The following is a 27536-nucleotide window of genomic DNA, read 5'->3' as shown; positions in this document are numbered from 1 at the left end:
TGATTTGAATTTTTTTTTATTTTCTGAAATGGAACCATTGTACATTGTACAAACCATATCTACTTGATGGAATAAATAAGTGAAAAATTATACTGCTGTACAACACACCAAAAAAAAAAAAAAAAACAACAACAAAAACAAAACAAAAAACCCAAAACGTAAGAGGAAAAAAAAAATTAGGTAACAGTGAAAAAAAGGTCTTTATACCTCTAACCAGGTCCTTGGCGATAATGAACATTCCAAACCATGACATCATTTGTAACGGGAGGTCACCACCCTATAGATGGGTCCACCGCCTTCCGGGTTCCGGGTGTAAGTGCCAGCACTTTCTGGAATGTGTAGCCGAAGCCCCCCCCCCCAACTTCACGTGTGGCGGGGAGTAAGGTTGCCCTGGGAGCCCTTTAGGCCACGGGCCTGGTGTCCGTGGAAGGCACCTGCTGAGAACCCCCGCCCCTGGCTCGGCCGGCTGAAAGGTCTTAGATTCTGTGGTGGGAGGGGGGCGAGGGGTGCAGGGTGGGTGGGGGACAGTGGCTCCAGGGAAGGAAGCACGTCTGGATTTTTGCAGTCTCACCATCCCGCGTGGAAGGCCTTCCCGGCCAGCGATGAGCGCAGGGCCGCTGGCGCTTTGCCTGGCATGGCCGTGGCGGCGAGGGGGCCCAGTCGGTCCCGGCCAAGGGCCCCTTCCTACCTTCAGGCACTTCAGAGAAAAACAAATGACAGCCTCGGTGTCGCGGATGTTGTCTTCATTCTCAACCGCGTTGACTCCCCTTGCCTGTCCGGAGAGGCCCCCGCAACCGGAAGGGACCCCCGGAGGGACCCCCAGCCGACTTGTCGCTTCTGTGGATGCGTGTGATTCTCCTTCAGCTGTCTTGGTTCTCACCTCTCATTTCCCAAAAAGAAAGGAAATAAATATCCAAATTCATCTTTCATCAAAATGGAGTTTCGCTGCAAAGAAAGAAAGTTCTAGCTCTAGAGGACCTGGAGGTAACGCCGCCTTGAGATACGCTGAGAGGTAACGCAGAACGCAGTTCTGCACAGAGCTCACTGCCTGAGGGGCAAAATTGATAAGGATTTTTTTTTTTTTTAAGACAGAAACCTTTCGGCATTGTGAACTTCAACATTAAGATTTTCAAAGTTTGTTTTTTGTTTTTTGTTTTTTTTCCCTTATTTCAGGAGACATTTTTGCATGAGGTATTTGAAATTCAGGAACATTTTGATTCTTCTTGAAGTGCAGGAAATAGATCGGCTCCCTGAAAAACAAGAGCCTCCCCCTCAGAGACTTAGGAACTGGCAGACACTTTCCACGGCGGTCAGGAGAGAGAGCCACACGTCAAGGTATCAAAGGTGGTACGCGAGTATGCACCAATCAGCAAAAGAAAACGAAAAAACGAACCGAGAAAAAGAAACAAACCACAAAACAAAACAAACCCCTTCCCCCCCAACCCGCCCACCCCTCACGCAACTCAAAGGGAGTTGGAACTCCAGTGCAGTAAAGAAAGCTCAGGAAAAGGGTTAAGGTCCGAGGAGTCCATCTAGGAATTAAGAGCAAACCAGGCCTCAGAACCAAACAATCAGGCAGTTCATCCAAGGGGGCATCTTCATTTTCGTGAGAGGAAGGTGTCCCGGCATAGGCAGGGGACGGAGGCGAGGAGAGGGGACTCAGTCGCCCCTTTCTGGAGGAGTGTAGAGCGTTCCACTCCTTGGTGCCTTGCTTCTGGCCTTTGAGGCCCAATCGTCAGGGTCTGCTCCCCCGTGGGGACCATCAGCACATCCTGGGAGCAACAGGCCATTCGACTGTTGGCTCTGAGCGTCAGGAACACTTTGCAATCTTGCCTCCCCTTGTGGGGGGGGTTGCCAAGTGGAGCCGGGGAGGCAGAGGGCAGCAGGTTACTGTGGATTTGAAATCCAGGCAACATCCTATGAGAGAAAGTTCAGCACCAGCTCTTCCTGCCATCTGCTCCCAGCCTCCTCAGCCCTTTTATCGTCCTAAGGAGACAATCCTGCAGTCAGCCACAGAAGCCATTTCGTCTTCGGAGGTGTGGGAGAATGTCGTGTGGTGGGGGTAGAGGGTGCAAGTGCCAGGACAGTGGAAGTGTTCTGTGCGTCCGTCTGGGCCACGGTGGGCTTGGAAACACCGGCCTCAGATGCCCCGAGGAAGTGAGAGCACATCGCGAAGCCAGCTCTTGGGGACAGTGCCCCAACACCCGAGATTCCTCGGACCTTGGACCCAGGACCCAGGACCCAGGGCCCAGGGCGTGCCCGACACCCCTGCCCCTGCAAATCAGGCGGCCAAGGAGGTCCTGCTCTTGCGAGGCTTCCGGTCCGCCTGCTCCCTGCCTGCTCCGCTCCAGCTGAAGTCCCGGGTCAGGGAGGAGAGAGGTGTGAGGATGGTGGCACCGGCTGCCTGGACAAAACCGAGGGCACTTTGCAAAGGGAGATGCAAAACAACCAGGAAAACATGCCAGAGGTCACCTCAAGGGCACAAGGCACAAAAAAAGAAAGCGGAAGGAATCAGGCGAACAGTGAAAAGCCCCGACGAAAACCGATTCCCTGATCGGTACCACCCTCGAATAGCTTATATTGTTAAATAGAGAAGTGGGGAGGGGGGGGACGACACAAAACAATACAGCAGCAACACAAATGTAATCTTGGCTTCAGAGACAGTGTGCAGACACTCCTGAGCTGTCGACCCCGCCGTCCCAAGGACAGTCCCTTCAACACTCGAGTGTTCGTCTTCACAGCAGAGAGTTCTTCAGTGTCTGAGAAGTTACGCTGTTCTGGGTTTTCTTGGATTTGCACTTGGTAAACTTGGAAAGTTAGTAGTTCGTCTGCACCCGAGAGGAACTGCTCAGGTGGGTTGCTCTAGGACTCAGCCTGCAGATGGGTCTCCCGTGACACATGGACAGCAGGACTGAACGCAGAGTCTACATCTCTTCCGAGTTCTGTTGCGAGGCCTCCAGTTTCATCTTCTTCGAGGGGGGCACTCCTTCCAAATCCTTGGGGGAGGAGAAGAGAGGATACAGGTTACCACGCCAAGGAGGAGTTCAGGCCAGCCGTGAGGTTGAAGGTCGGCCCAGGAGGAAACGGAGGACGGGCCTCTGTGGTTCAAACCCACAGTTCTGACCCTGTGGCCTACGTTCATTAAGCCCAGGGTCACCTGGACCCGCCTGTCCCCGCCACGGTGGCTTCTGAGCACACTGCCCCCTGTGCCTCTAAGCTCCCCCGTCCCCTTCCCTACACCAGCTGGGTCTGGCGTGGGGTCTCCCCATCATCAGCCTTCCCGACTGTCCTTAATCACCAGGATAATCGTATGTGCACAAGTTCCAAGTTTACCTCTTCAAGCTCAAAGGCCTCGTCTGATCTTGCCACGTGGTCAGTGGCTCCTCCGATACTCAGCATTCCCTGAATGCTCATGTGTGTTATTCTGGGGAAAAGGCCTGTAGTGGTGACCACGTTCCTAAGTCTCAAGGCCCAGAAAGGTCCGGCACTCACTCCCCCACCCTGACTTTCCCACTCAGGCATCTCCAACCTGACCCATCACCAGAGATCAGCTGACGACTACCCACCCTGACCGCCCCCCGCCCCCAGTCTGTTGATGACACCACACCTGCCCAGGATCAAGCTGACAGGACCCAGGCGGCCTCGTTTGCTCTCCCCACTTCCTCACCCCACCCATAGTCCCACCAACTCCATCTCCAAATATCCTTGGGCCTGCCCACCTCTCCCCTCCTCCCACCGCCATGCCCGCACCCTTTGTACCCGCACCCATCACCTGCCCAGACAAAGCAGCACCCGGCTCCGAGGTCTCCCTATGCAGCCTTCCACAGTCCAAGAAATCCCAAAATAGCAATCATACACAGAACATAAAACCTGCAGATACTTTCCCACTGACTCCGGAGCAAACTCCCGACTCCTTACCAGGCTGGGAAGGCCCGGCACCTAGCCCAGACCTACCTCTGTGCCTCGTCTGGCTCTTTTCTTCCTCGTCCGCTATGCCCCAGCCACCCTGGCCTCCCCTTTTGTTCCTCAGGCTTGCTCCTGTCTCCAGGCCCAGCCCAGAAAGCCTGCCCTCGTGGCCCTATTTTCTTAGCCCTCAAATTCCTGCTCACCGTCCATTTCTCTGCCTACACCAGCCCAAAGAACGCTCCACTGGCAGGCCTCCTCGCACTCCCATTCAGCTTCTTCTGCAGCACGCGTTGTGACCTTGTAACCCACTGGTGCCTGCTATGCCCTGGCTGTGTCTCTTCTCCCCCACTCCATGGTGAGCCCCATGAGGGCTGGGAGGGACCCCATCTCTGGTGCATGCTGGGTCCCTGGTATCTGACATAGTGCCCGGTCCACAGTTGGTGCCCAACATATGTTTAATAGAGCCCCCAGGCCCTGAGGTGGGCTGTGTGGGAGCTTCTTGTGGCAGGCATCACAGGGAAGCTGAAAGAGCTGCCTCTGTGTTCTCCCTGGTCCGCATTCTGAAAGCAGTAAAAGCCCAATACAGACGTAACAGGAGAAAGCAGGTATTGTGCCTTCAGAGGATGCTGGGTCCCGTAGGGGAGAAGGTTCTTTGGTTCTGCAGAGCGCTTGAATGGGAGGACAGCACGTGCGCTTGGGAGTGGACGAGAAAGGAAAAGGGGAGCAAAAGAGCGGAGCCGCGAGCTCAGGACAGTTGAGCAGGGGAGAAGAGCCGGAGTACTGCTCCCGTCGGGACGTTGGGGAAGCTTTTTTTTTTTTTTTTTTAAACACAGGAACGGCGAAATGTCAGTATTGAGTTGCTTGCTTAACTGTAATACATCCTCTACCTTGCTCACAAACCCAGGAGCTCTGTGGATGAGTATCTGGTCTGTGTGTGCCTGCGAACAGTGCAAGAGGCCCCATTCCAGGTCTGGGCCCCCGGAAATGGGAGTGGAGGTGGGGGGCACGTGAAAACAGAAGACCCTTGCACCTTTCAGACATCTGGAGCGGGGGGAGCACTAGATGCCCCCAAGCTATGGATCAAAGGTTCAAGCTAACCTTTCCTCCACTGAGTTCAGAAGGCCAGGAGGCCCCAGCCGATATCCTGGTTTTCCACACTGTACAGGAGGCTTTGATTTTTAATCTAATGGGCTCCAGCTATGCCTGAGGTTCTAGGCCTTGCTTTTCTCATTTCACATCGGAAGGATATTTCTTTCTTGTCTGTCTGTACCTGGGTCAGCCACACTCTTTTTAACAGCTGCATACCAGTCTGTTTTATCCATGACCCCAGATTAATTTAGCCAGTCCCCTTTCGACAAACTTAGGTTGTGGCCTACTTCCTGCCACTGCAAACACATCTTGCATCAACACTCCTTCTGTGTCTTTGGGCGTTTGGCGGCGTGTTCTGCAGGAGGAGGAGGCTGCAGATCCAAGGGGAGATGGACATTAGAGTCCAGGAGGCGCTTCCCCTTTGGGGAGGCCTGGCTTAAGGCTCTGCAAAGCCCAGACCAAGTCCTGCCGCACCCTGGCCCCTTCCAATCTTTCTGCTGCTGCTGCTGGCACTTTCTCTGGAGGTACTGGACAATGGTTCTATTAGTTCAAGTTTTGATACCTCGGAGTCCCCACTCATCTTAGGTGAGCGGAGGGTTGACAGTGAAACATCACAGTGACGGCATATGAGGCATTCCCGTGTCCAGCTCCACACCGAGTGTGTTAGCCACATTCTCTCATCCCATCTGCGCCCTGGCCCCAAGACAGTTCTGTGATCCCATTCTGACAGCTGCAGACAAGGAGGCTTGGTTATGCTAAGTGAGGGAGCTGGGATTCGAACCCAGGATGTTTGCTCCTAGCCACCGGCCACCTGCTCCTGCACTGATTCAGGCCAGATGCTGACAAACAGGGATGACCCAGAACGGGGTCCAAGCAAGGGGGCGGTGCAGTCAGTTGCAAAATTCCAAAGGATGATTCATCCAGCATTTAGGATTCTGAAGACTTATCGTCCCCGCGCTAAAGGAAGTTGACTTTGGGTCACTAGAGCAGACAAGGCTTTTGTGGACCTGAGTAAACAAAGTGACAAAGCCGAGGCTGGGCTAAAGGCCACCTCCTCTTCCTACACCCTCCTCCCTGAAGGGCTGGGCCCCAGGACACTCACGACTCCTGCTCAGTGAATGCAGGGAAGTGCCAATCCTCCGAGGAGAAAACAACAGAACAAAATAGCAAAACACCTTTCAACGTACCCCCGACACCCCAACGGGCTCCTGGCTGATCTGGCTGCCCCTCTGAGACCTCGATCGAGGTACCTGAGAGATTGCGGACATCTCTGCAGCTAGACCCGCGTCTCCAGATGGCTGCCGCTCTACTTTCTCTGAACTGTTCATCGAGTTTTCCATTGAAGACTGTGAATTCTGCTCGTCAGAAGCATCTGAGGGAAAGCAAGATGACAGAAGCTGTTTTCAGACACGTGAGATGTGCAGCCAGATGGACCAATTACTAAAAATACCTGCAACTGGGTAGTTTTGTGGCCAGGCGGTCTGTCGGGCCTGCAATGAGCTGGGGTGCTTGGGAAGCCTGAGTTTTTCGTGAGGTTGTCTTAAGCGGCCAGGCTCCACGCTGGCCCTGGGGCTCCAACCCTTTCCTGCACACCCACCTCCTGCCATGTGCCCTGAGAGGACATCTTAGGGATGCTACACGCTTTGTGCCGCGTGCACCTGGCGCCCTCTGGTGGGCACAATGAGCCCTGACCATCATGGCTGCGGACTCCTCCCTTTTCCATCCCAGAGCCTGCGTTGGGAGCCGCAGAGGTAACTGCCCCTTTGCAGACATCTCTCTTACTAACGTGGGTATTTTCCTGATCATCAGAGTAATGACTGGTGATTGCACAGAAACAGAAAATACAGGAAAAAAATAAAGTTAGAATCACTGATTATCTCACCCCACCCACAACTACCAACCCACTAACATTTTAGAGGATTTATTTCCTAACATTTTCAGAGGATTTATTTTCATCTCTCCAGATGTTTTCCCCCCTACATGCCTATAATTCTCTGCTCTCCCCAAATAGAGATCACACAGAATTTTGGAAAAATTTTTCACGTCTTTAAAAATTCTCTACATACAAGAGCGTACGAGAGGGCTGCACGGCTTCCATCGAGCAATCACCTATTTATGAATCCTGTTTTGCCAATGATTTGGGCTATTTCTTAGGCACTGGTCTCCCTGCTCCCCTCCCCAGCACGGTTCTTTAGCAGAAGGGGGTTGCAGGCCGCAGCTGGCTGCATGAGGTGGTGCGGGTGTGGGAGAGGAGGTAGCAGTGTTTGTACCTGAAGCTTATTTTGGGCACCGAGCCGCAGAGCTCACGGTGGCAGCAGCAGCCTCCTGCCCACGGCCCCACTCTGCTTGCACTCGAGGCCCCGACAACATCCGTCACCCTGATTTTCTCAAAGGGCACCAGAAGACTCAAGAATGCCTCACTCTCTGGGGTTTCTGAGGCAGAAAAGAAAAAAAATCTGTCTGTCTGCCTGTCTATCAATCTATCTATCTATCTCCAGGTTTAAGTTTTAAAGCAAGCAAGCAACATGGAGAGATGGAGCCAAGTCGAAAGCACTCCATAGCCTGAAGCCAGTGGGGAGCAGAGGGCTGGGGAGCCAGGCAGGTGGAGGTGTAAGACCTTCCTCTCCCAAGGAGGCTGACCTCCCAGCATGTCCACCCCCGGTGAGCTGCTCTTAACATACTCTGACTCACCAAACCAGCAGCCCTGATATCCTGAGGGCAGCACCTGGAGACCCACCACCCCACCAGGGCCTGAGCTGGGTGTTCCTGCTGCCACGGGGAGGCTCGGGGGTCCGCCCTCTCCACGGCTGGGCTCTGCCTACAACCTGGTACCTGGGAGGACCCAGGGTTTAGAGGGAGACCTGAGCTCCCGTGTGTCTCTGCCACTTGTTTCCTCTGGGAGCCGTAAAACAGCCACCCTGCGGAGTCCCGGTGCGGACTTACATGGAATGACGAGGGAAGTACTCAAGTAACATAACAACCCCAGGGGGGAGTAACTTTACCTAGGGCACAGGACCACACTCCCCATAAACCTGACAGTTCTTTTGATATTTTGTTCTACTTAAAAAGAAAATTTTATTTATTTAAGTAATTTCTACACCCAACGTGGGGCTCCAGCTCCTGACCCTGAGATCAAGAGCCACATGCTCTACCGACCGAGCCAGCTGGGCCTTTACTGTGTTTTACTCCTAATATCCGTGTTAATGGCAATTCCTCAAAAAATTAAACATGGAATCACTGTGCAACCCAGCTCTTCCACCGCAAGGCAGACACCCAAAAGAACTGGAAATAGGTCCTCAAACTAACATCTGTACACGAATGTTCACGGCAATACTATTCCGAACAGCCAAAAGATGGAAACAGCCCAAATGTAAATTAAATAAATGAACTGAACGACAAAACGTGGCACATCCACTATTACTGAGTCACAGGAAGGAGGAGGGAATGGCACTGCTATCGCGTGGTGGAACCCCGAAAACATGATCCCAAGTGAAAGAAGCCGGACACAAAAGGCCACGTTACACGCCCACTTATATGGGAACAGACAAGTCCACACAGACAGAAAGCAGACTGGCAGTTGCTGGGGGTTGGGGTCAGGGGACAGGGAAGTGACAGTTTGTGGGTACAGACTTTCCTCTGGGGGCGATGGAAATGTTTTAGAACTGGACAGAGGCGAATTGCATCCCGATTTTTTTAAAAATAAGAAATCCACGTTAATGGTATGTTCTAGTTCATAATAGATGTTTGCTTTAGCAAACACTTTGAATTGTTGCTGTCCTCCTCAGGCCTCCCCTCTCTGCCCTACGCACTGAGCTCCACAGACTGGACAGTGAGGTTCAGAAATCATGGCCAGCCACCCGGAGAGTCATGCTGACCCCCTGCCCAGCCTGAGAGCTCAGCGGGAACTGGCCTTCAAGCTCACAGAGCACGGAAGGGCTCGGTACAGCGGCCTGATTCTCCTAGCGCTGGTGCTGGAACTCACCCAGGGGAAATTATTTTCCTAGGGCCTAAAATTAGTCCAGTGAGTTTGGACATTATGTCATTCCCTGAACTCACTCAGCAGTAAACAAGTTCAAAGCAAGGTCAACAGCTGGCGACTAACCCACCCTGTCCCACAGGCTGTACGCACCCACCTGGGAGGCCCTCAGGTCTTTCCTGTAGGGCGGCTCCCCCAATGATGCCCCCCACCCCCAGCAATGCTGGGCAACTGTGCTGGCCTGGTGTCGCCAGAAGAGGACCCTGGTGTGGCTCCTGCCTGGACCGGTAAAGCTTTTGGTGGTAGTGGGGGCAGGGAGGGGAGCAGGGTGTCGTAGTTACCAAAATGGTTCTGGAAGCAGTGACCTAAGAAGCAATTTCTACACCTGAGCTTCGACTGGCTTTTAGGGCAAAGGAGATGCAACCCCCAGACATGGGAGACATGAGGGGGCAAGCATGCAGGATGGGAAAGAAGCCAGGATGTGTGCACACCAGGACCTACAGGTGTGCGTTACCTCCCCTTGCTCGCCAGGCCTTCCCGACACGTCAGGCTCAGGCTTGGGTGAGCACTTTTGCTTCCTTTCCGCCCCACTCCTTTCGGGGACTGGCTGAGGGAGGCAACGTTCATTTGTCTCATTTCGTAAATAAGGAAACAGGAAGGCTCGCAGGAGGTGACGCTGCCAGCCCAAGGCCACACGGCCAGCAAGTGTCAGCCCAGATGTGACAGCTCGTCCTGTCCCTGGTCCCCGCCCCCGGTCCCACCATCCACTGCCTGCAGAGCCACAGTGGCAGGATGGCGCTGGGGGCCGCTGTGGGGACAGGAGCGGATACTCCCCCTGGAAGGCCCTTGTCAAACCTCCCTACGACGGTGGCTCTTAACAGAGGACGATTTTGCCCCTTGCCGCTGGGGGGATATCCGGTAGGGTCCAGAAACATTTCTGGTGTCACATCCAGGGGTGGGGCATGCTCCTGGCAGCTGTGGGGAGAAGCCAGGGAGGCCTCTCAACATCCCACCACACACAGGATGGCCCCACAGGCAAGACTCGTCGGGCCCCAAATGCCAGGCGTGCTGAGGTTGAGAAGCCCGGCCTACCCTGTCTCTGGAGGAAAACGGTGGGATCTACCCCAACTTTCAACACCCGCACCTCTGACTAAATACACAGTCCCTCTAGCCTTCAGCTCCACCGCACCTGAGCACGGATGAAAAGATGTGTGGACAAGACTCCCGGCAGGATCATGTGTGGATAAAAAAGATGGAAAAAACCTAAATGATCATCAACGTGGGGACTATTTAAATAAACGACGACACGTTCATACCACTGAACAGTGCAGAGCTGGTGAATAGAATGAAACAAACCTGTACGTCCTAACATGGAACAATCTCCATGGTGATCGTTAAGGGAAGGATTCTAAAAAAAGGAGGTTACAATCTCATCTAGATTCTTCTAGGTGCACAGACTGTCTCTGCGGCCACCACACTAGACTCCACAGTGGTCCTCCTGGGGCGGGGGAGGACACTCGAGGCGCTGGCTGGGGGGCCGCCCAGTCTGCGTCCTAACGCCTGCATTGTTCTCCGTGTGTGGGGTCACCTGCACCCCACCCTGCCCCGCCCACAGGCCTACCTGGCACATGAGCACCTTCCTCATCCGGCTCAGAAAGGGGTTGCCACACTGAGCCCCTGAGACCCTCGTGCCTGGCTGGCTCGCCCCTTCCCCAACACATCCCCAGGCACTGCCCCCTGGTCCCGTCTGCCTGCATCGCTCATTTCCCTCCTACCCCTGTTCAGTCTTCGAGCCCAAGTCAGGCAGCACCTCCTCCAGGAAGCCTTTGTTGAGCCCCCTGAGCTCCCTTTTCCTACTGTCTAACACAGCACTGACCACAAACTCAAAAGCCCCCTTAAGGGCCAGGGAGTGCCGTGAATGAGTCATGGGGGCTGTTCAACTCAGACACTGGTAAGAAAAAAAAATCTAAAGGAATATTCTCTTGTTCCTCAAAGAAATACAGATTCCCCCAACCTTTCATACTTTTACTTTTCCACTTTTGATAGAGAAATAGGTTAAAAAAAAAAAAGCAACGTAATTTTTCTTTTAAATGTGTAATAAGGAAAGCAACAGTGATCATGGAGTAATACAGGGCCACGACTCTTGGGCCTCAGTGTCAGGAAGACAATAGGGAGTGGTGGGGAGTGTGGAAGCTGGCAAATGCAGGCCCGCTCACCCTCCCTGGAAGGGCAGCCACATCTCTGCTTTAACCAATTCCTGCTCCATGGAAAAGCAGACCCAGTATCGCCCGATCTTCTGATTTTCTCAAGAGAAGGTGGAAATCAATCTTATTTTAAGTGGAATTGTTTAATTTTAAAATTCGACATCCAATTCAAATTAAAAATAAAACAGCACCAGGCCCGTGGCCAGAGGCACATGCCCCGTGCTGGATCTAGACTGTCTGTGACCTCTGGGGTTCCAATTGATGCCATAACACAGAGAGGCCTTCCTCCCGAGAAGACCCGACCCACTCCCTCCTCAGCCACAGGGAAGCCAGCCGTCTTCCCCGGTGGGTGAGCGGCACAGCAGCCCGACCTCACGCTCAGCTTGGGCGTGTGCAGGCGTTCCACCCACCGCTGGCCCTCTCCCTCCTCCTCCCTTCACAGATGCTGGCGAGGCTGTCCCCCAGATGCTAGGGGTCACCTCACTCTCCACACACTGCATCTCAGACCTTCAAAATACACCCTGATATCAGACAGGCGAGAACTACAGACGCATCTTCTTAGATGTAACGACAGTACTTGTGATCATGTAAGAAAACATTCTTATTTTTAAGATATGTGTGCTGAAGTGTTCAGTGATGAAATGCTGTAAGATTTGTAAGTTACCTTCAAATGCTCCCCCTCCCGCCAAATATTTACGGACAAAGCAAAACAAACCACTGTCGAATTCAGTTGACATATACGGGAGAGTACCCTATTCATTTTTCTGCATGTTTCAAAATTTTCTTTTTCAAGAATCCACAGATCTCAAAATAGACAAAAATAAACCAACGTATACATATCCACGTACATACATGTCCTCTACAACCAGACGGCTTCTTACCACCTCGACTGCTCCCACCCTGGTCACGCCAGCTGCCACCGTCTTCCATCTGGATGACTGCCCTACTATCTTTTCTCAATCACAGCAACCAAAGGGATCCTCCAGACCATGGCACTCAATCCCAATGGCTCCTGCCTCCCTTGGCACAGAAGCAAGGGTCTGTTTAGTAGCCTAAGAGCTCCCCCAACTCAAGGTCCTGCCTCTTCTGACCTCATCTCATTTTGCGAACCTGCCCTTCCCCAGCCACTGAGCACACTCCTGCCTCAGGGAGTGTGCCCTCCGCCCACAGTGCCTTTCTCTCCCTTTTCCATAGGGTTTGCTCCCTTACTTAATTTTAGCCTAATTTGCTCTAATGTCACCTTCTCAGTGAGGCCTTTCCTGGCCACACTATTTAAAATGGAAACACTCCCCATAATTCATTAAGACCCTCCACTCTTCTTTCTTATTATAGTTTTCCATGGAACTTATCTTCCCAAAACTAGACTACAGGATTTTTAAATTGCCCCACAAGAATATGAGCTAGTCTAAGCATTACCTTTCTTCTACTGTGACCTTTCAGGGGTCGACATGTGACAGGACCTCCTGGAGACCTGTCAACCGACTGCACAAAGGCCCAGCCCCTGCGGGCACCTACCTTCGGCCCCAGGGAGCTCCTTCCCGTCGGCCTGGGCCTCGTCCACCTTGGCGTCAGTGCCTTCACCGGGCACGGCTGAGTTGGGCTCTGGGGCAGGGCTTGAGTTACTGCTGTTCTCCTGTTTGATCGGGGAGGCATCTGCTATGGAGCTCTGGTTGCTGTTATCATCTGCATAGGGGGGAAGAGAACCACAGGATGAAATCCCACAGCTACTGAGGAAAGGCGGGTTGGGGGTTTGGCCTCCCCACACCTCTGCCGGCAGTCCCACGGGACACTTTCCCAGGGAAGGAGACACTTCCCCACCCTCAAGACCTTGGAGATGAGCCACCTGGGGCCGTTCCACATGTCCTGCAAGGAGAAGGCTTCTGGAAGCCTACCTGAACGTCCCCCGCTGGCTCAGTCCTGTGGCCGGGGGGGGGGGGGCAGCCAGTGACACACAGTGGTGTCCCACGTTTTAAGTCTTTGGGGGACATCTGAGGCCTCATTCTAGGTGAAGAAGCCAGATCTGTGCAGCTCGCTCTGTGGCAACACAGAGGGTAAAGCATGGTCCATGAGGCAGCGTTGCCAAAAAATGTCCCACTGATCTAATCAAGTGTCTAGAGCAACTTCCACTTGATACAAAATGAGAGGGAGAGGAACATGTTAACGGAAAGTGGGATATACCACAGGACAGTCGACCCAGGCTCTTCAAGTCAGAACCATTAAAGGAGAGAGACAGAGAGAGAGAGAGACAGAGAGAGAGAGAGAGACAGAGGGAGAGAGAGAGACAGAGGGAGAGAGAAGCAGGGAAAATTATTGTAAAAAAATTTAAGAAAATCAACAGCTAAATTAAGGACATGTGAAAATTATTTGGATTCTGTCTTGAATGTGCCAGCTTGTAAGGGACATTTCGGAACAACTGGGGAATTTGAATACAGTCTGGGATTTAGAAGATACGACGGAATAACGGTTACTTTTGTTAGGAGAGAAAACAGCAGACGGGTGTAAAGAAATGTCATGTATTAGTGACGCGAGCTGAAGGGTTTAGCCGCGGACCTAAAACACAGTGCAGGGAAACTCATTTTAAACACTTCAGCACGGGCTGCCTACGGTTGACAGAACTCCCTGAACTTAACACTCAAGAGCTGGGCAGTTTTTATATGAAAATTGCGTTTCAATTAAAAAAATTTAACATAAAAACATAAACAAAAAAGATGAGGCAAACATGGCATGTGAGTGAAAACCTAGGTGACAGGTGTATGAAGTTCACTGCCCTATTCTTCCAACTGTTCTCAATTACAAAATTTTTCATAATACAGAGAAAAAAAGAGCAGTAATTTGAGCAATGCGTTAATGGTGGGGCTGGTGGCAGGGCTGGGGGCCTGGGGGCACATAGCCCCTGGCGCTGGACCCCGTCTTAGGCACAGAGTCACGTTACGTTGCAGATATCCAAGCGGTGATTTCAAAAATATCACCACACTGCTTTTCTGGGCCCCGCTGCACACGTGGGACCGAGGCCACTTCTGTGAAACAGAGAGCAAGGAGGAGGCCCGGAGCAGTGCACCCACGCGTCCCCGGCCCCGCTGCACACTTGGGACCGAGGCCACTTCTGTGAAACAGAGAGCAAGGAGGAGGCCCGGAGCAGTGCACCCACACGTCCCCGGCCCCGCTGCATGCTGGCAGCCGGGAAAAAACAGTCACTTATTTCATCTTCCCGACAACCTGCCGGGTAGGCGCTGTTACCTCCCTCGTTTGCAGAGGGGGAAACTGAGGCTCTGTGCGGCAGAACCCCTTGCTCAAGCTGGTCTGCCCACCTCCAAACTCAACCTGCCAAGGAAGAGCCAGGCCGTCACACGGTCCCGGCCAGGTAAAGTGCACCTTATTTTAAGTGTACTAGTTGCACGAAAGCATCCTCTTGTGAATTCTGGGATTAAAAAAAAAAAAGTGCACTCTCCTGATTTGCCTTTTGAGAAAATCTAAACTTCCTTCCTCAACCAAGCTATGTATGCATGTGTGTAAAAGGCAGAGGCCCCAGCATGAAGTTATGTTAATTAATGACAACAAGCACTAATGTTTAACAAGTTAGTTGCCAGAGCCTAAACCGGTCACCTGGTAACCACGTGACCCTGACACTCGGGTCAACGTTGGTAAAATCTCAGACACAAAAGAGGGGCTGCAGATGCCCACTGCCCACGGGGAGCCTTCCAGATAATCCTGTCCAGGCCCCCATCTTTCCTTGCCTTTGCCCACATCTGTGCCCTGCGGCTGGAGGTGGGTCTCGGCAGCACGTGCACTAAAAATGGAAAGGATACTGAGAATGTGAGCGAGGCTCCTGCCTCAGGGACGCCCGGGCTGGTAGCCACATACTCGGATTCTGCCTCCAAAGGACCTCAAGGCCAGCACCGGCATCCGTGAGCTTCCTAACTCGGGGCAGCCACCTCCCCCAGCCCTCATTTCCTCATCTGCACAATGGGGCTTGTCTTTAGGATGAAATGAGGTAAGGCATGAAATGAGCTTAGCGAGATGCTTGGCACATGGTGATAATTCCTTAAATGTCAGCTACTAACATGCCAAGGGCTTTGAGGGGGTGATCTTATTTAATACTCCCAAGGACCTTATGAAGTGGGCATTACCACTCCCGCTGGGCAGACTGAAAACAGACCTGACAGTTACATGTTAAGGAACTAGCTGAGGACCGCACAGCCGGGGGGCAGAGCGGGGGGAGGTCCTAGGGAGCCAGATGTGAACCCAGGTGGGATCCTGTCCTCTGCTCTAAAAGGCTCTCACCCGTGAGGCAGGCAGGGCTCTTCTCAAGCCCTAGAGAAGATCTAAGCAATGCCAGGGGGGCAGGTTACATCCCAGCTCCAATACCTGGTTCAATCGTGTCCCATGTTTCAACTGTGATTGTATGGCCAGTGAGGGGTTTTCTTGACTCGTGAGTCATCAGCAAAACCCCTCTGTGCTTTCTGAAGCCAGCCCGGCAATAAGCAAGACTCCCTGCCCTTGGAGCTTGTTTTCCAGATTGGTCAGTTCGGGCAAATGGGAAAGTTCACTGGCACTCCTTCCCCAGAGCAAGACAGCCCCGGAACCAGAGGGGCAGAAACGCCATCGAACCGATATTCCTTTTTGATGTACTTATTTATCTAACACCACCGTGCTATACAAAAGGCCTGGGTGGTCAAAAGGACAAAGACGTTGAAACTGGGATCAAGAGATGGGAAAAGGTAAGAGGTACCAGCTCTGCTAGTGGCAGCCCAGGCAGGTGGCCCTGCAGTGACCACAGCCTCCTGTAGGAACAGCTGTGGCTGCCTTGAGGAGAACACACTCCCCGAGTTTCTGGGTCTGATTTCTCAAAGTATGGCAAAAATGCAGATTTCCTAATTTATAAATATCGGAAACTCAATGTTTCAGAAATTTTATGTTTGAATCTCTCAGGTCAGAAGTCAGGCAGCGGTCTTTCTTGGAGGGGTGGGGACAACCAGGAGGGGACACCAGGGGGATGGCCAGGCACGCTTCCATCTTGACCTGGGCCGGTTACATACATGTATGAAGTCTGTATACCTGTCATGAAACCATACACTTATGATGTGTGCCTTTCCCCTCCGTTAACAAGGTAAAGTGGGAACTCAACGCAAGCAATGTCAAAACTGCAGACTGGCTAGCGCAGGTCTCCAGCCTGGATTCCATTAGGAGGACAGTGGTTATAACTTCTGAAATAAGACAGCAAAGGGAGGTAGGATGTCATTGTGGAAGGCAGGTCCCCGGGTCCCAGAGTGATTAACGGGATGTGGAAACCCAGTCTGGAGTTTCCCAGCAGCCAAAGCGAAATAGGAGATGGAAAATAGCGTCATTTTTACGGGAGGTCAGGCCTAGGACGGAAAAAGATCGTAGACCCACAAAAGTGCCTGACCACACACAGGGCTGACAGGTCACCCCCCGCCGAGGTTTGTGCCACTGGGGGAGAAGGTCTTATTTCATGTCTCTGGCTTGTTTGACGTTTCCTGGCTTGCTGTGCTGGGAAGAGACGTTTCTCCTCCACTGAGCCTTCTCCTGGGCACAGAGGCCTCCCAGTGCTGCCCAGCCCTCCTACCCTTGCCTGGAATGTGAACAAACCTGCTGGTGAGAACAAAAACCGAGTGCTCTGCCACAGCCCAGGGCCTGGCAGGAGAGCTCACCATGCATGTCCATCATCCCCGGGGAGGAGCTGTTCTCCGGCGTGGTCACCTCGGAGCCACACTTCTCATCTTTGCCCTTTTTCTTGTTCTTGTTCTTCTGGAGGAGAAAATGGAGCAGAAACCGAGTCACCACATGGCGTGTGCACGCGTGAGCAAGCCCCTGGGGGGTGGTATGAATATTTTATTCAGCCAGTTCATCTCGGAGCCTGCAAGTCTCTGGAGGGTTCTCCTTGGCCTGCATTTGAACACGTCCCATTAGGGGACTCACCTGCAGAAGGGAGGATTCTGGGGCTGGGCATAAACCTGCCTTGTGTGGGGGGCCAGCACCAGCAGCCATGCAAACAGGTACAGCGATGCCAGGTGAGGGACAGAGAAGACACAGGTCACACACTCCCACTACCTGTTGGCCCCGTGGCTGCCTTTCTCAAAGAGCAGTCGGCTGACTCCCAGCACCACACCGGAAGGCCAGGTGAGGGGGGAAATCCCAAGGAGGAGGGATGGTGAGGAGGATGCTTTTTGTGTGCAGTTCCACCAGTTTTGTTGTTGTTGTTGCTGTTGCTCTTCTTACAAACGGAACAGAATCGTGTTGGAAATGACCTGTGTCCACTGGTAAGACTCGTTAAATCACAGCACATTCTTTCAACGTAACGTAATGCAATAATTACGAGAACAAGACAGCTCTTCCCGCACTAACGTGGAACGATCTACAGACATCTCAACGTGCTAGACTATCTCAGGTACCTCCAGGGTGTATAAAGGAAGGTGCAGAACATGGGAAGGGAAGGCCACTGTTCACGGAAAGAAAAGGACATGTGAGTGTCTATCCACACGTGTTTGTGCGCACTCTCTCTGGAAGGACAAACAAACGTTGGTCGCCTCCAGGGAAAGGCGCTGGTGGCGTGGGGGCAGACACAGGGACGGGAAGCCGAGTTACAAAAAGATATATACACACATGTGACAAAGTAGCATTTGAAGACTGTGCACAGCTCTAGAGGTGGCGAGTTGACCGGTGGGCTCCAGGACCGTGAAGCCGGTGGGGGGTGACAGCTAACACGCGTGAGTTTTCTTTTGGGGGTAACGAAAATGTTCTGGAATTATGGCAGTGATGGCTAGACGACAGTGAATACCCTAACACTGACTTGTATACCGTAAGAGTGAATGTTATGGCATGTGAGTTCTCTTCATTGAAAAAAAAATGTTTTTAAAGTAATGTTTGAATTCTGTAAATTGGTCTCCCCATGGAAAAGAAAAAAACTTGCAAGAGTTCTGAAGGGGGAAAAAATGGTGCAGCCACGCTGCAACTGGGTGTTAAAAAAAATAAAAAGCTACCCCTCCGCAATACAGACTCCTGGCCACAACCACCAGACGTCCGACTCCGCTGTCTGGGGCGGGGCCCGGGGACCTGCATTTCTTCACGGCTCCCAGGGGATTGGATGCTCCGCCAGGGGTGGGGCCCACAGCCCTAGAGGGAAAGGCGGGTGGAGGAAACATCATACTGTACATCATGGCTCAGAGACAATGGCAAATTAGCATTTTTCGAGCACTGTCTGCACAGCCGTGCTGGGTTAAGTTCTCTCTGTTTGATATACTGCCTTCACACTGTTGCCGAAACCCCGGGAGCCGGCTACTGCTGCTCTACGGCACAAAAGAGGGAACCAGGGCCCGGCAAGTAGGGGTCACCTGTCTGACATCACAGGTTAATGGGGGGGGTGCCCGTCCTCTACCTCTTTGCCCAGCCTGCAGCTGCCCTGTCCTTCCCGACAGCCCCTATATTACACTTTCTCCTTGATCACAATCCATTTTGGCACTTCTCTGATGTCTGTTTCATGCTATTCTATAATTATCTTTCCCAACGAGATTATAAATTCCTTGAGAGCAGGGACCATGTCTTCTCAAATGCAGCCGGCGTTTATACAACACCTAATGATGTGTAAGGCACAGACGGGGACCAGAGCCAGGAGCTGCCTGCGAGGAGCCGGCTACACCCTGCTCTCCCCTCCAGGGCGGCCAGCACCAGTGGCTGCGACGGGCTAGGTCCTGGGGCCTCGAGCACTGCAACCCCGGTGGCTCCAGGAGCCCGGAACTAGGAAGGGTGACAAACACCGACGTTCTCCGCCCGGCACCAACCTGCCCAAAGACGGGCTTGTGATCACAGGGTCAAGAACGGAGCCTCAGCCCTGCCTGGAGACCCGAGACAGGTAACTGAAGATGGCTGGGGGGGGGGGCTTAGCCTCGCCTTTACGGCCCCTAGAACCCCACGCATCATGACCACGACCCCCCAGAAGCAAATGGAGCCATCCACCCATGTGGCTCAGCGTGAGTCATTTTCCTGAGGGAGAGGATTGTTGGCACGAATAGGGAAGGCACTCCGGGCAGGACGGTCCATGCCAAGGTCTGTAGGCGGGACCATCCTGGATGCCGACTGCCAACGAGAGTAGCTGACCTGGGGTCTTTGGGGGTAAACTGGCCCAGGAGCCGCAAAGCTGACGAACTGTGATGTGGGGCAGCAGCTGCTGCGGTCCCTCCCCGACACCGGGCACGGCTGCGGAAGCTCCCTCTAGTGGTTGGAGTCCCCCTCTTCCGCCCCCACCGCGGGGCCCCACAGTGACTGTGTTCCCATGCACCAAACCCTCTCGCGCTGGGCTTGCTCTGGGGTGGCCAGCAGCGCCAACCTCCAGAAGGCTCTCCAACAGCAAAGGCAGCATGTGCTTTGGAGTCAAACAGACCGGACACTTGCTGCTCGATTCCGGCGAAGTGGCTTCACCTCTCTGAGCCTTGGTCCTTACTTGTACAAAGGGGATAAAGAGTCAGCTCAACAGACCTGGCACGAGAAATACGTGAGGCAACGCCTGGCAGATGGTCGGGGGCTCCAGTGCTGGGGGAGGGTCTGCTTGTCCATGCGTACACGACACCCAAAGCGTGGTGCTCAGGGCCCCAGGGAGGGGACAGCTCTGCACTAAGGCATATCCCCACTGGCAAACCGTAGGGCTCTCAGCCCAGAAGAGACGACTTGCAGGGGACATTTCCCAGCTCTCTGAGGGCCAAACTCTGGGGCTGGACTATGAGTGGGGGAGGACCCAGGTGCAGCAGCCTCTCCAGCTGTAAGCTGCGTCCTTCTGCTTCCCAGGTGGCCTTGGGTGGGCAGTGGTGAACAGCACCTTCTACCTGCGGTAGGGGCAACACGGACGGATGGCCCCACCCCAGGGGTTCGGCCCACATACTCACATCGTCCACCTTTGGCTCTGTCACAGGGACCCACTTGTAGATTCGCAGGGATGTGTCACCGACAGTCACCCACTTCTTCTCCCTGCAAAAGATGAGGAAGAGCTCATTACCAGGGGTTTCTGGGGGCAGAACCCTGCTCACCCCTCACGGGGGACACGGGCCATACTGCCTTGGAGTAGCTGCGACACAGGGGCTGCTCAGCTTGGGGTCAAGGGAAGGAGCTCCAGACCACTCCAGGTGTAGTATCTGGGGGCTCCTGGGGAAGTCACTTCACCAGCCTACACCTCAGTTTCCCCATCTGTTAGACCACATAGGGTCATCAATCTCTGGGCTGCCATGAGGATTACATGAGACAGCACATGTGAAAAGCTTCTCCATGCCTTGAAGGAGGTGCCTGGTGAGCCTGGGGGGACAGAGGGGCTGCCATTAAGGAGGATTTCTCCGGATGAAGGCAAGTGGGCCCCAGGGTCCTCCAGCTTTTGAGCCTCACACCACTGCCAACTCCATGGAGCCAGTGAACTGGGCCACCCCAACCCCTTGGGCAGCAGAGAGGGCTTTAGGCCAGCAGGGCATTTCCTCCTGGGGCAGTGTAGGGGGGGTCTTCACCAAGGGCACCCAGGGGCTCACCCTGTCCTCCCTGCAATTCCTCTGAGGTCAGAGGAAGGAAAACAGGAGAAGACAGCACGAGTAACCACCCAGTGCTCTTTGGGGCAAACGCCACTTGGAGCAGCCAGGGGGTAGGGGAGCCAGGGCAAACCTGGATCCCCAGTGGCCTTGGCCCCAAGGGTGGTCTCCAGGCCTCAACAGGGAAGCACAGCCTGGATTGTGGACAGCAGCCATCCTGGCTCCAAGACAGGCATGTGCTGCACTGTCCCCACCCCCCCAACACAGCCTAAGCTCCTGGGGGACCACATCCAGGGCCCCCCCGCTACTAGACGCAGGTTTATGGGTAAGGAGAAAAATCTCAAGCCAGGAGAAGGAAATGAGGTGACTGGTTTTCATTAAGGATAATAATTAACACCCTCTCCTCCACACCACTGTGCTCCAAGCCACCATCACCCCTAGATTCCTGCCACAGCCTCCAAACTTTGGTCCCTGACCCCTTCAGTCTACAAGTCAGGTCATGTCACTTCCTGCCCCTAACGTTGGGAATGAAGGCCAGAGGTGCACCTGACAACACCGAGGCTCGGTGGAATCATCCAGAAAGAAAGCTGGGACTCCAAACCAAGCCGTTTGGGCTCTAGGGTCCCCGTTCCTGGCACCAGGCTCTGCCATCTCAGGAGAAGTGGGAGGGCACAAAGGATCTCTCTCGGCTGCTTGATTCAAGGAACCCAAAGTGGGATGTTGGGGCCAGATGCACACCTAGGACAGGTGACAGAGCTGCCAGGAGCCCCCAACAAGTTTAGTGACAAGGGTCCCCCTAGAACTGAGATTTACATGTGGCAATGAGTACCTCTGTGGGCTACTAGGTACCTGACCAGCCTTCCTTCCCTCCATGGGTGGGTGGCCTTCATGGGTTGGTGGGACACATTACAGCCACCTGGCACCCCTTTGCAACAGGGGGGTCAGGGCACCCAGGCAAGAGCAAAACCAGCTAACCCAACCTACAGAAACCTCCATTCCCCAAATTGTGCCTGTTCAGGTCCAACACATTCCCTGCTGGAGGAAACCACAGTCTGGCTTTTACTTATTTTAGGACTATTTCTAGCGTCTTCTAGGTCTAAGCTCCCATACACACTTGCTCTAATCTTCCCATAACCTTGTGTGGCAGGGACGGTCAGCCTCCCCATTTGACAGACAAGGAAACTAAGGCACAAGATGGTGAAATCGCTCTCCCCAGGGCCAGTATACAAAGCCCCCATGCCACACTGCTTTAGGGGCAGCTTCTCCCACCCCTGCCCCCTTTCAGCCCAGAATTAAGTGAAGGCACGTACCTAAGTCACCACCCACCCATCTCCTACGTCTTGAAGGCGGGATGGACAACCCGCGATCCGTGTCCTTCCCCCACCTCCATTCTGAATAATCAGAAGGTACCTGGAAGGGACAGGGGCGTTCCAAGGAACAACCTTGGGGACAAAGCAACAATCATAATCGTCATTGTGTGCTGAAGGCTTACATCTGCCAAGTGCTTTATTTACAATACAGCCCTCTCCCCCAGAGACTGCCCAACAAGCCTATGAGAGGGGAGCCACTGTCACTCCATTTTATGGGTGGGAACCAAGAGGTCCAGAGAGGTTATGTAACTAGTTCATGGTCACACAGCTAGTCCAAGGCAGAAGCAGGACTGGACACAGGCTCCGACCTAGAGCCCACTCTGTGCTATTCTGTCTCCTGCGAAAAACTAAGAAATCATTCCACAGAGCACCGCGGTTACAGAAGCTGGACAAAGAAACACAAATTGCTGGGGCGCCTGGGTGGCTCAGTCGTTAAGCGTCTGCCTTTGGCTCAGGTCATGATCCCAGAGTCCTGGGATCGAGCCCCACATCAGGCTCCCTGCTCAGCGGGGAGCCTGCTTCTCCCTCTCCCACTTCCCCTGCTGGTGTTCCCTCTCTCACTGCGTCTCTCTCTGTCCAATAAATACATAAAATCTTAAAAAAGAAAGAAAGAAAGAAAGAAAGAAAGAAACGCAAATTGCTAGCAACCCACGCAAATGGCCAAAGGCACTCACTACTCAACAATCCCTCAACCGCCTTCCTCGACCAGGGCCCCAGTAGGTCAGCAAATCCAAGGTTTGGTTGTGTTAAAAACAAAAACAAAAACAAAAGTAACTGATTTGCAAAACATAGGATGTGTCTCAAGGCAGAAAGCATGCCAGATCTGGGCTTTGCAGCCTGCATGTGCGCCAAGATGAATCCGCTAGCTGCACGTGCTTCCCAGGGTGGCTGAGGGCCCTGCAACCTATGCGTGGCACAGCCAGGTTCTCGTGCCTCCCTTTGCTCCAGTTGGCGACCCCTCAGCCTGAGTCCCCCCAACTCACCCCAAAGATTAGAAACCTTTCTCAGTTGCATTTCTACCGGACACTGAGGGGCTCCAGGACATCGGGAAAAACATTAAGAATCCAACCTCAGGAATGGGCCTCAGGGCTGCCCTCTGGCCAGCAGCCACGCAGGGAGACAAGGCCCTGGCACACGGGTGGTAAGTCAGAGCAAGCACCAGGGGGACATGACGGGATCTCACAGACATGACCAGTGGGCTCTGGGTGTCTCCTCAAGCCAGCAGCTCCTTGGAAAACAACACACGGGCTTAGGGGAAACGGTGGGGATCCTGCTAGTTCCCCCAAACCCATCATCCCAGAACACAAGGTCCCGCCCTCAATGAGGGAATTAAGCTGCACTCACTACTTTATAGCTGGGGTGGCAAACAAGCCAACAGGTATGTTTTGTCTGGTCTGCATATTAGTTTTAAAAATTTGAATCAATTGCCAAACTTTGAGAGGAAAAAAATCAGACTCCACTCGAAAATCCAGATTCCTGATGACTCTCACACAGGCGGTGACGTGGCCACGAGGGGACCACGTGTGTGAGGAGTCAGGGCTCTCTCAGAGCCCCCAGCACTCACCCCCTCACTGGAGGCACTGGGCCCAGATTCACCACAGCCAGCAGGCCACACTCCCCACCTTGCCACAAAGCTGCCTGTGGGCAAACCCTGGATGCTCCTGCCCTGCTGCCCGCCCCCCAAACCAGCCAGGCTTAAGTACCGCTCTCTTCCCCTCCAGACTTGGGCTCCTGGACAAAAGGGCAAACGGCGTCCCAGCTGTAGCAACAAACTCCAAACATTCCCCTGCCCCCAGTATAGGTTCCCATATACCCGCCACAGATTTTCTAGGCCACGATCAATTTCTAATGATTTCCTGGGTCCAGGTCCAAGGGCTAGCCAAGGAGACCATCTTGGGGTCACTGCCCAAGGGGCCCCCGCTGACTCCCTCAAAGAGACCACGAGTCCCTCACTTCATATGCACTTCCCAGGGCTAGTCCTTGACACTGAGAAGGACTTGTCTATGGCCAGTGTCATCCTAACTAGGCCCAGGCTCACTTGACCTGAGCTGTACCTGGCAGGAGGGGTCTCACAAAGGTAAAGGGGTGAGACCTTAAATACGGTCAAACTGCCTCTTCCCTGAGGGACGGGTGGGAAGTCTCCAGGGAACAGGCCTCTCTCCTTTAATAAGTCACTGAGCGACCCTTCGGACCAAGGGCCCAGGGGTCCCAGGCCTAAGCCTACTTTGTGGCACAAGCCTTTGTCTCTCACCTGTTCTTCTCCACCCACACTGGGCCCCTAACCCTAGCCCAGTTTCCCAAAAAGGGGCCCACCATTTTGTTCTTCTTCCAGCCATCTTGCGGCTGCCTCACAGCCTACCAGCCTGCCTTGCCGGGACACCAGACAGGAGGAAAAACGGCTGGCGGCTAGGGATGGGGTGGTCACGGCTGACTGCTGGCTTTTTCTGGGGACGAGGAAAGGGAAGGGTTGGCGGAGGGGGTGGATTTTAGGGGTCACCAGGGCTGAGAAGAAATACCACCCTAGACTCACAGGATAAGTGGTATGCCAGACACCTCTGTTCTCTGGATAAAAGATAAGATGCTGAATTAAATTTGAATACAGATACATAACCAGATACATAACCATTTAGTATAAGTATGTCCCAAATATTGCACGGGACATACTTACACTAAAATTTATATACATATCTCACTTATTTTTAAAAAGTTATTTCATTGTTTATCTGAAATTCAAATTTCACTGGGTGTCCTGTAATTTTATTTGCTAAATCTGGCAACCTGATGTCCCAGCCACTAGTGAAACGCATGGTTGGTGGCCACGCAGTTACTAAACAACCCAATGCCTCAAGGACTGACTGGAAGGCCTATTCCAGAAGTACAGTGAAGGTGAGATTTGGCTTCTCGGGGCTGGGGAAACCCTGAAAATAAGGCAAAGTCTTTTTCGCTTAAAAGGGGCAGGAAAAAAAAGAAAAAAAATCAGCAAAACACACATTTTACGACATCCACCTTACAATAAGGACACCGTTTGGGACCACTCCCGTCCACAGCAGTAAGTGCTTCTGAAGACACGATCTTGTTCTAGGTGGGAGAAAGCAGCACCAGACCCGTTGCTGCCGTGGTGAAAGAAGTTCCCCAGTTTGCCCAAGGTCACAGCAAGGAAGTGAAGCGCAAGCCCAGCCATGAGATCCTGAAGCCTGAGGTCTTCATGGTGACCTGTTTCCCAAAACGCAGGGAGGGAGGAAATACGTTCTGCTCCCCTTCCCCCAAACACAAGCCAGGCCAGAGGGGGCCTGCAGGCTGCCTGTTCTGCCACCCCCAGGGTAGAAAACCCCATAGCTCCATCTGCCCTCCCTACAGAGCACCAGCACACTGGCCCTCCAGGAGCAGCTGTCAGGGTGCCAGAGCCTCTGTCCTGCTGGGAACCTGGAGCAGAAGGCCCCACCACGCCTCTCTGAACAGAGAAAGGCAGCTTGCCTCTAGCCCCTTTCTCACCTCCAGGCCTTGACAGAAGGGACGCAGGCCCAGACACTGGTTCTTTCTTTGCCCAGGCACTAAGGCAGGGGACAACCCCAGCCTTCCCTCTGGGAATCCCACAGGAGAGGGGATTGTGGGCTTGTTTTCCTGTGTGTGTTTTGGCCTGCAGCTGTTTCTGCCATTTTTAAATGGCTCCAGTTGGCCACTGGGCACCCTGCATGCCCCCGGGAGCTCCCAGAGCACCAAAAACTCGGATCTCAACTTTGGAAGGCCTCCCCTTCTCACGGTTCTGAAAATTCTTTGTCCCATTGGAGCCAAACCCAGCCCTTGGCCGGGCATCCGGCCATCCGCAGGCAGCCCTTTCCATAGGAGGCCCGGGAGCACGTGGACTTTATTGATTTTCCTCTTGCCTTTTTTGTTGGGTTTGACTCAGAAAGGACAGCTAACTTGTGACACGGCTAGGCTAGAGGCTCACCCCCAGTGGTGTTTAGAGACCAAGGCGTTACTCAAGAAATGACACCCTAAACATAAACAGACCCCATCAGGGGCCTGCCCAGTTTGGGGTCTTTAAATAAAAGGACGAGCTCGCGGGGGGCTGACACTCGAGATCGTCGCGGCTTCTCCTCTCCCTCCCTGACCCTGGTGAAGCCGTGGGAAAAAAATAATAAAGTTGAAATCAAGGAGCCGGGAGTTTTCAACAAGTCTGCCCCAACCTGGCGATGTGCTTGCGCCTGGGGCCTGGCCCCGCGGGCCGATTCGGAGCCAGACCCCGATGAGGCGGCGAACGCGTTCAGTCATATTAATTACAACAAGGCCACGCCGGACAGACTCCAACGTGAGCTCGAAGAACACGCGCGGCCAACCCCGAATCTCCTCTCCCCCGCGCAGAGAACAAAAACAACGGCTCTCTCGGCAAAACAAACACGAGCCGCTGCTTTGGGAAAGGCAGACTCGGCCGAGGACCGGTTTCTGGCCAAAAAGATTCGCCCGCCGACCCCCGCGCGCGGGCGCCGGCCGGGCAGGGAGGGCTGGGCGGGGGTGCCGGGCGCCCGGGGCCCGCGGCCGCCCCGGCGCTTCCTCCTCGCGCTCGCCCCCATCTTTCTTCCTCGCCGAGAGCCCTCGCTCCAGGCAGCCCAAAGCGCTAAATTTAAACGGCTCGCGCTCTGCAAACTCCGCAGACTCGAGGGCGCCGGGCCTGGGAGGCGGGGAGCGAGCCAGCCAGCCAGCCGGGGAGGGAGGCGGGAGGGAGGCCCGGCGCGGGCAGGGGCGCGGGGGCCGGCGCTGCGCCGCCCGGGGCGCGCGGGGAGGAGACGGGGACGGCGGCGGCCCGCTCGGTGCCTGCACAATGGAGCTCGCGCTCTCCCCTCCGCCGCCGGCATCGCGGCCCCGGCGCGCGGGAAGCCGCTTTCATGTGACTTGCACAAAACGAAATGGCTTCTGGGGCCGGCCCCGAGCCCCCCTCCCGGGAGCCGAGCGCCGCGGCGGGGCCGGCCCGCCGCTCCACCGCCCGGCCCCGGGGCGCCCCGCCGCCTCCAGGCTGCCGCCGCCGCCGCCACCGCGCCAGGTGGGCGACAGGCGCGAGCGCACCTGGGCAGCGGCCGCGGCCCCCGCCTCGCGCAGGTGACCCGGCTCGCGCGCCGCCCGCCGCTCCAACTCCCGGGCCCGCGGCCGGCCCGCGGCGCGGCGCCCGCCGGCTTTTTGTATGTGCTCCGGGGGTCTGGGGCGGCCGCGGCGCCGGGCGGGCGGGCGAGCGAGCGAGCAGGCGCCTCCGCTTACCATTTGCGCACTTTCTCGATAGCCGCCATGACCCTCTTGATATCATCTTTGGCGCGGCTCCTGGTCTCGGCTCGAACCGACCTGCCCGACATGGTTCTGGCGGGGAGAGAGAGGCTGGGGGAGCGCGCCCGCCGGGTCCTGCTCGCGCTCCGCGGCGGCCACACTCGCGCCCGCCCGCCCGCTCACTCACTCACACACTCACACACACACTCTCTCACACACT

The 27536-nt window shown here is 54.4% G+C and overlaps 1 protein-coding gene across 2 annotated transcripts; it reads right to left on the bottom strand.

Moving 5' to 3' along the window:
• Positions 1 to 27536, bottom strand: BCL7A (BAF chromatin remodeling complex subunit BCL7A). Of its 2 annotated transcripts, none has more exons than XM_040619972.1 (6): positions 27314 to 27536; positions 20070 to 20151; positions 16845 to 16941; positions 12691 to 12858; positions 6183 to 6367; positions 1 to 2996 (listed from the first exon to the last, which is right to left on the bottom strand). In XM_040619972.1, exons 1-6 carry the CDS (start codon positions 27403 to 27405, stop codon positions 2925 to 2927), a joined length of 696 nt encoding a protein of 231 aa, XP_040475906.1. In that variant the 5' UTR covers positions 27406 to 27536; the 3' UTR covers positions 1 to 2924. The 2 variants fall into 2 exon arrangements, with proteins under 2 accessions (XP_040475906.1, XP_040475907.1); XM_040619973.1 differs by having other exon boundaries at positions 6246 to 6367.

This window comes from Ursus maritimus, unplaced genomic scaffold (genome assembly GCF_017311325.1).
Source record: "Ursus maritimus isolate PB19 unplaced genomic scaffold, ASM1731132v1 scaffold_33, whole genome shotgun sequence".
Classification (NCBI taxonomy): domain Eukaryota; kingdom Metazoa; phylum Chordata; class Mammalia; order Carnivora; family Ursidae; genus Ursus; species Ursus maritimus.
This window is presented reverse-complemented; position numbering and strand designations above follow the sequence as displayed.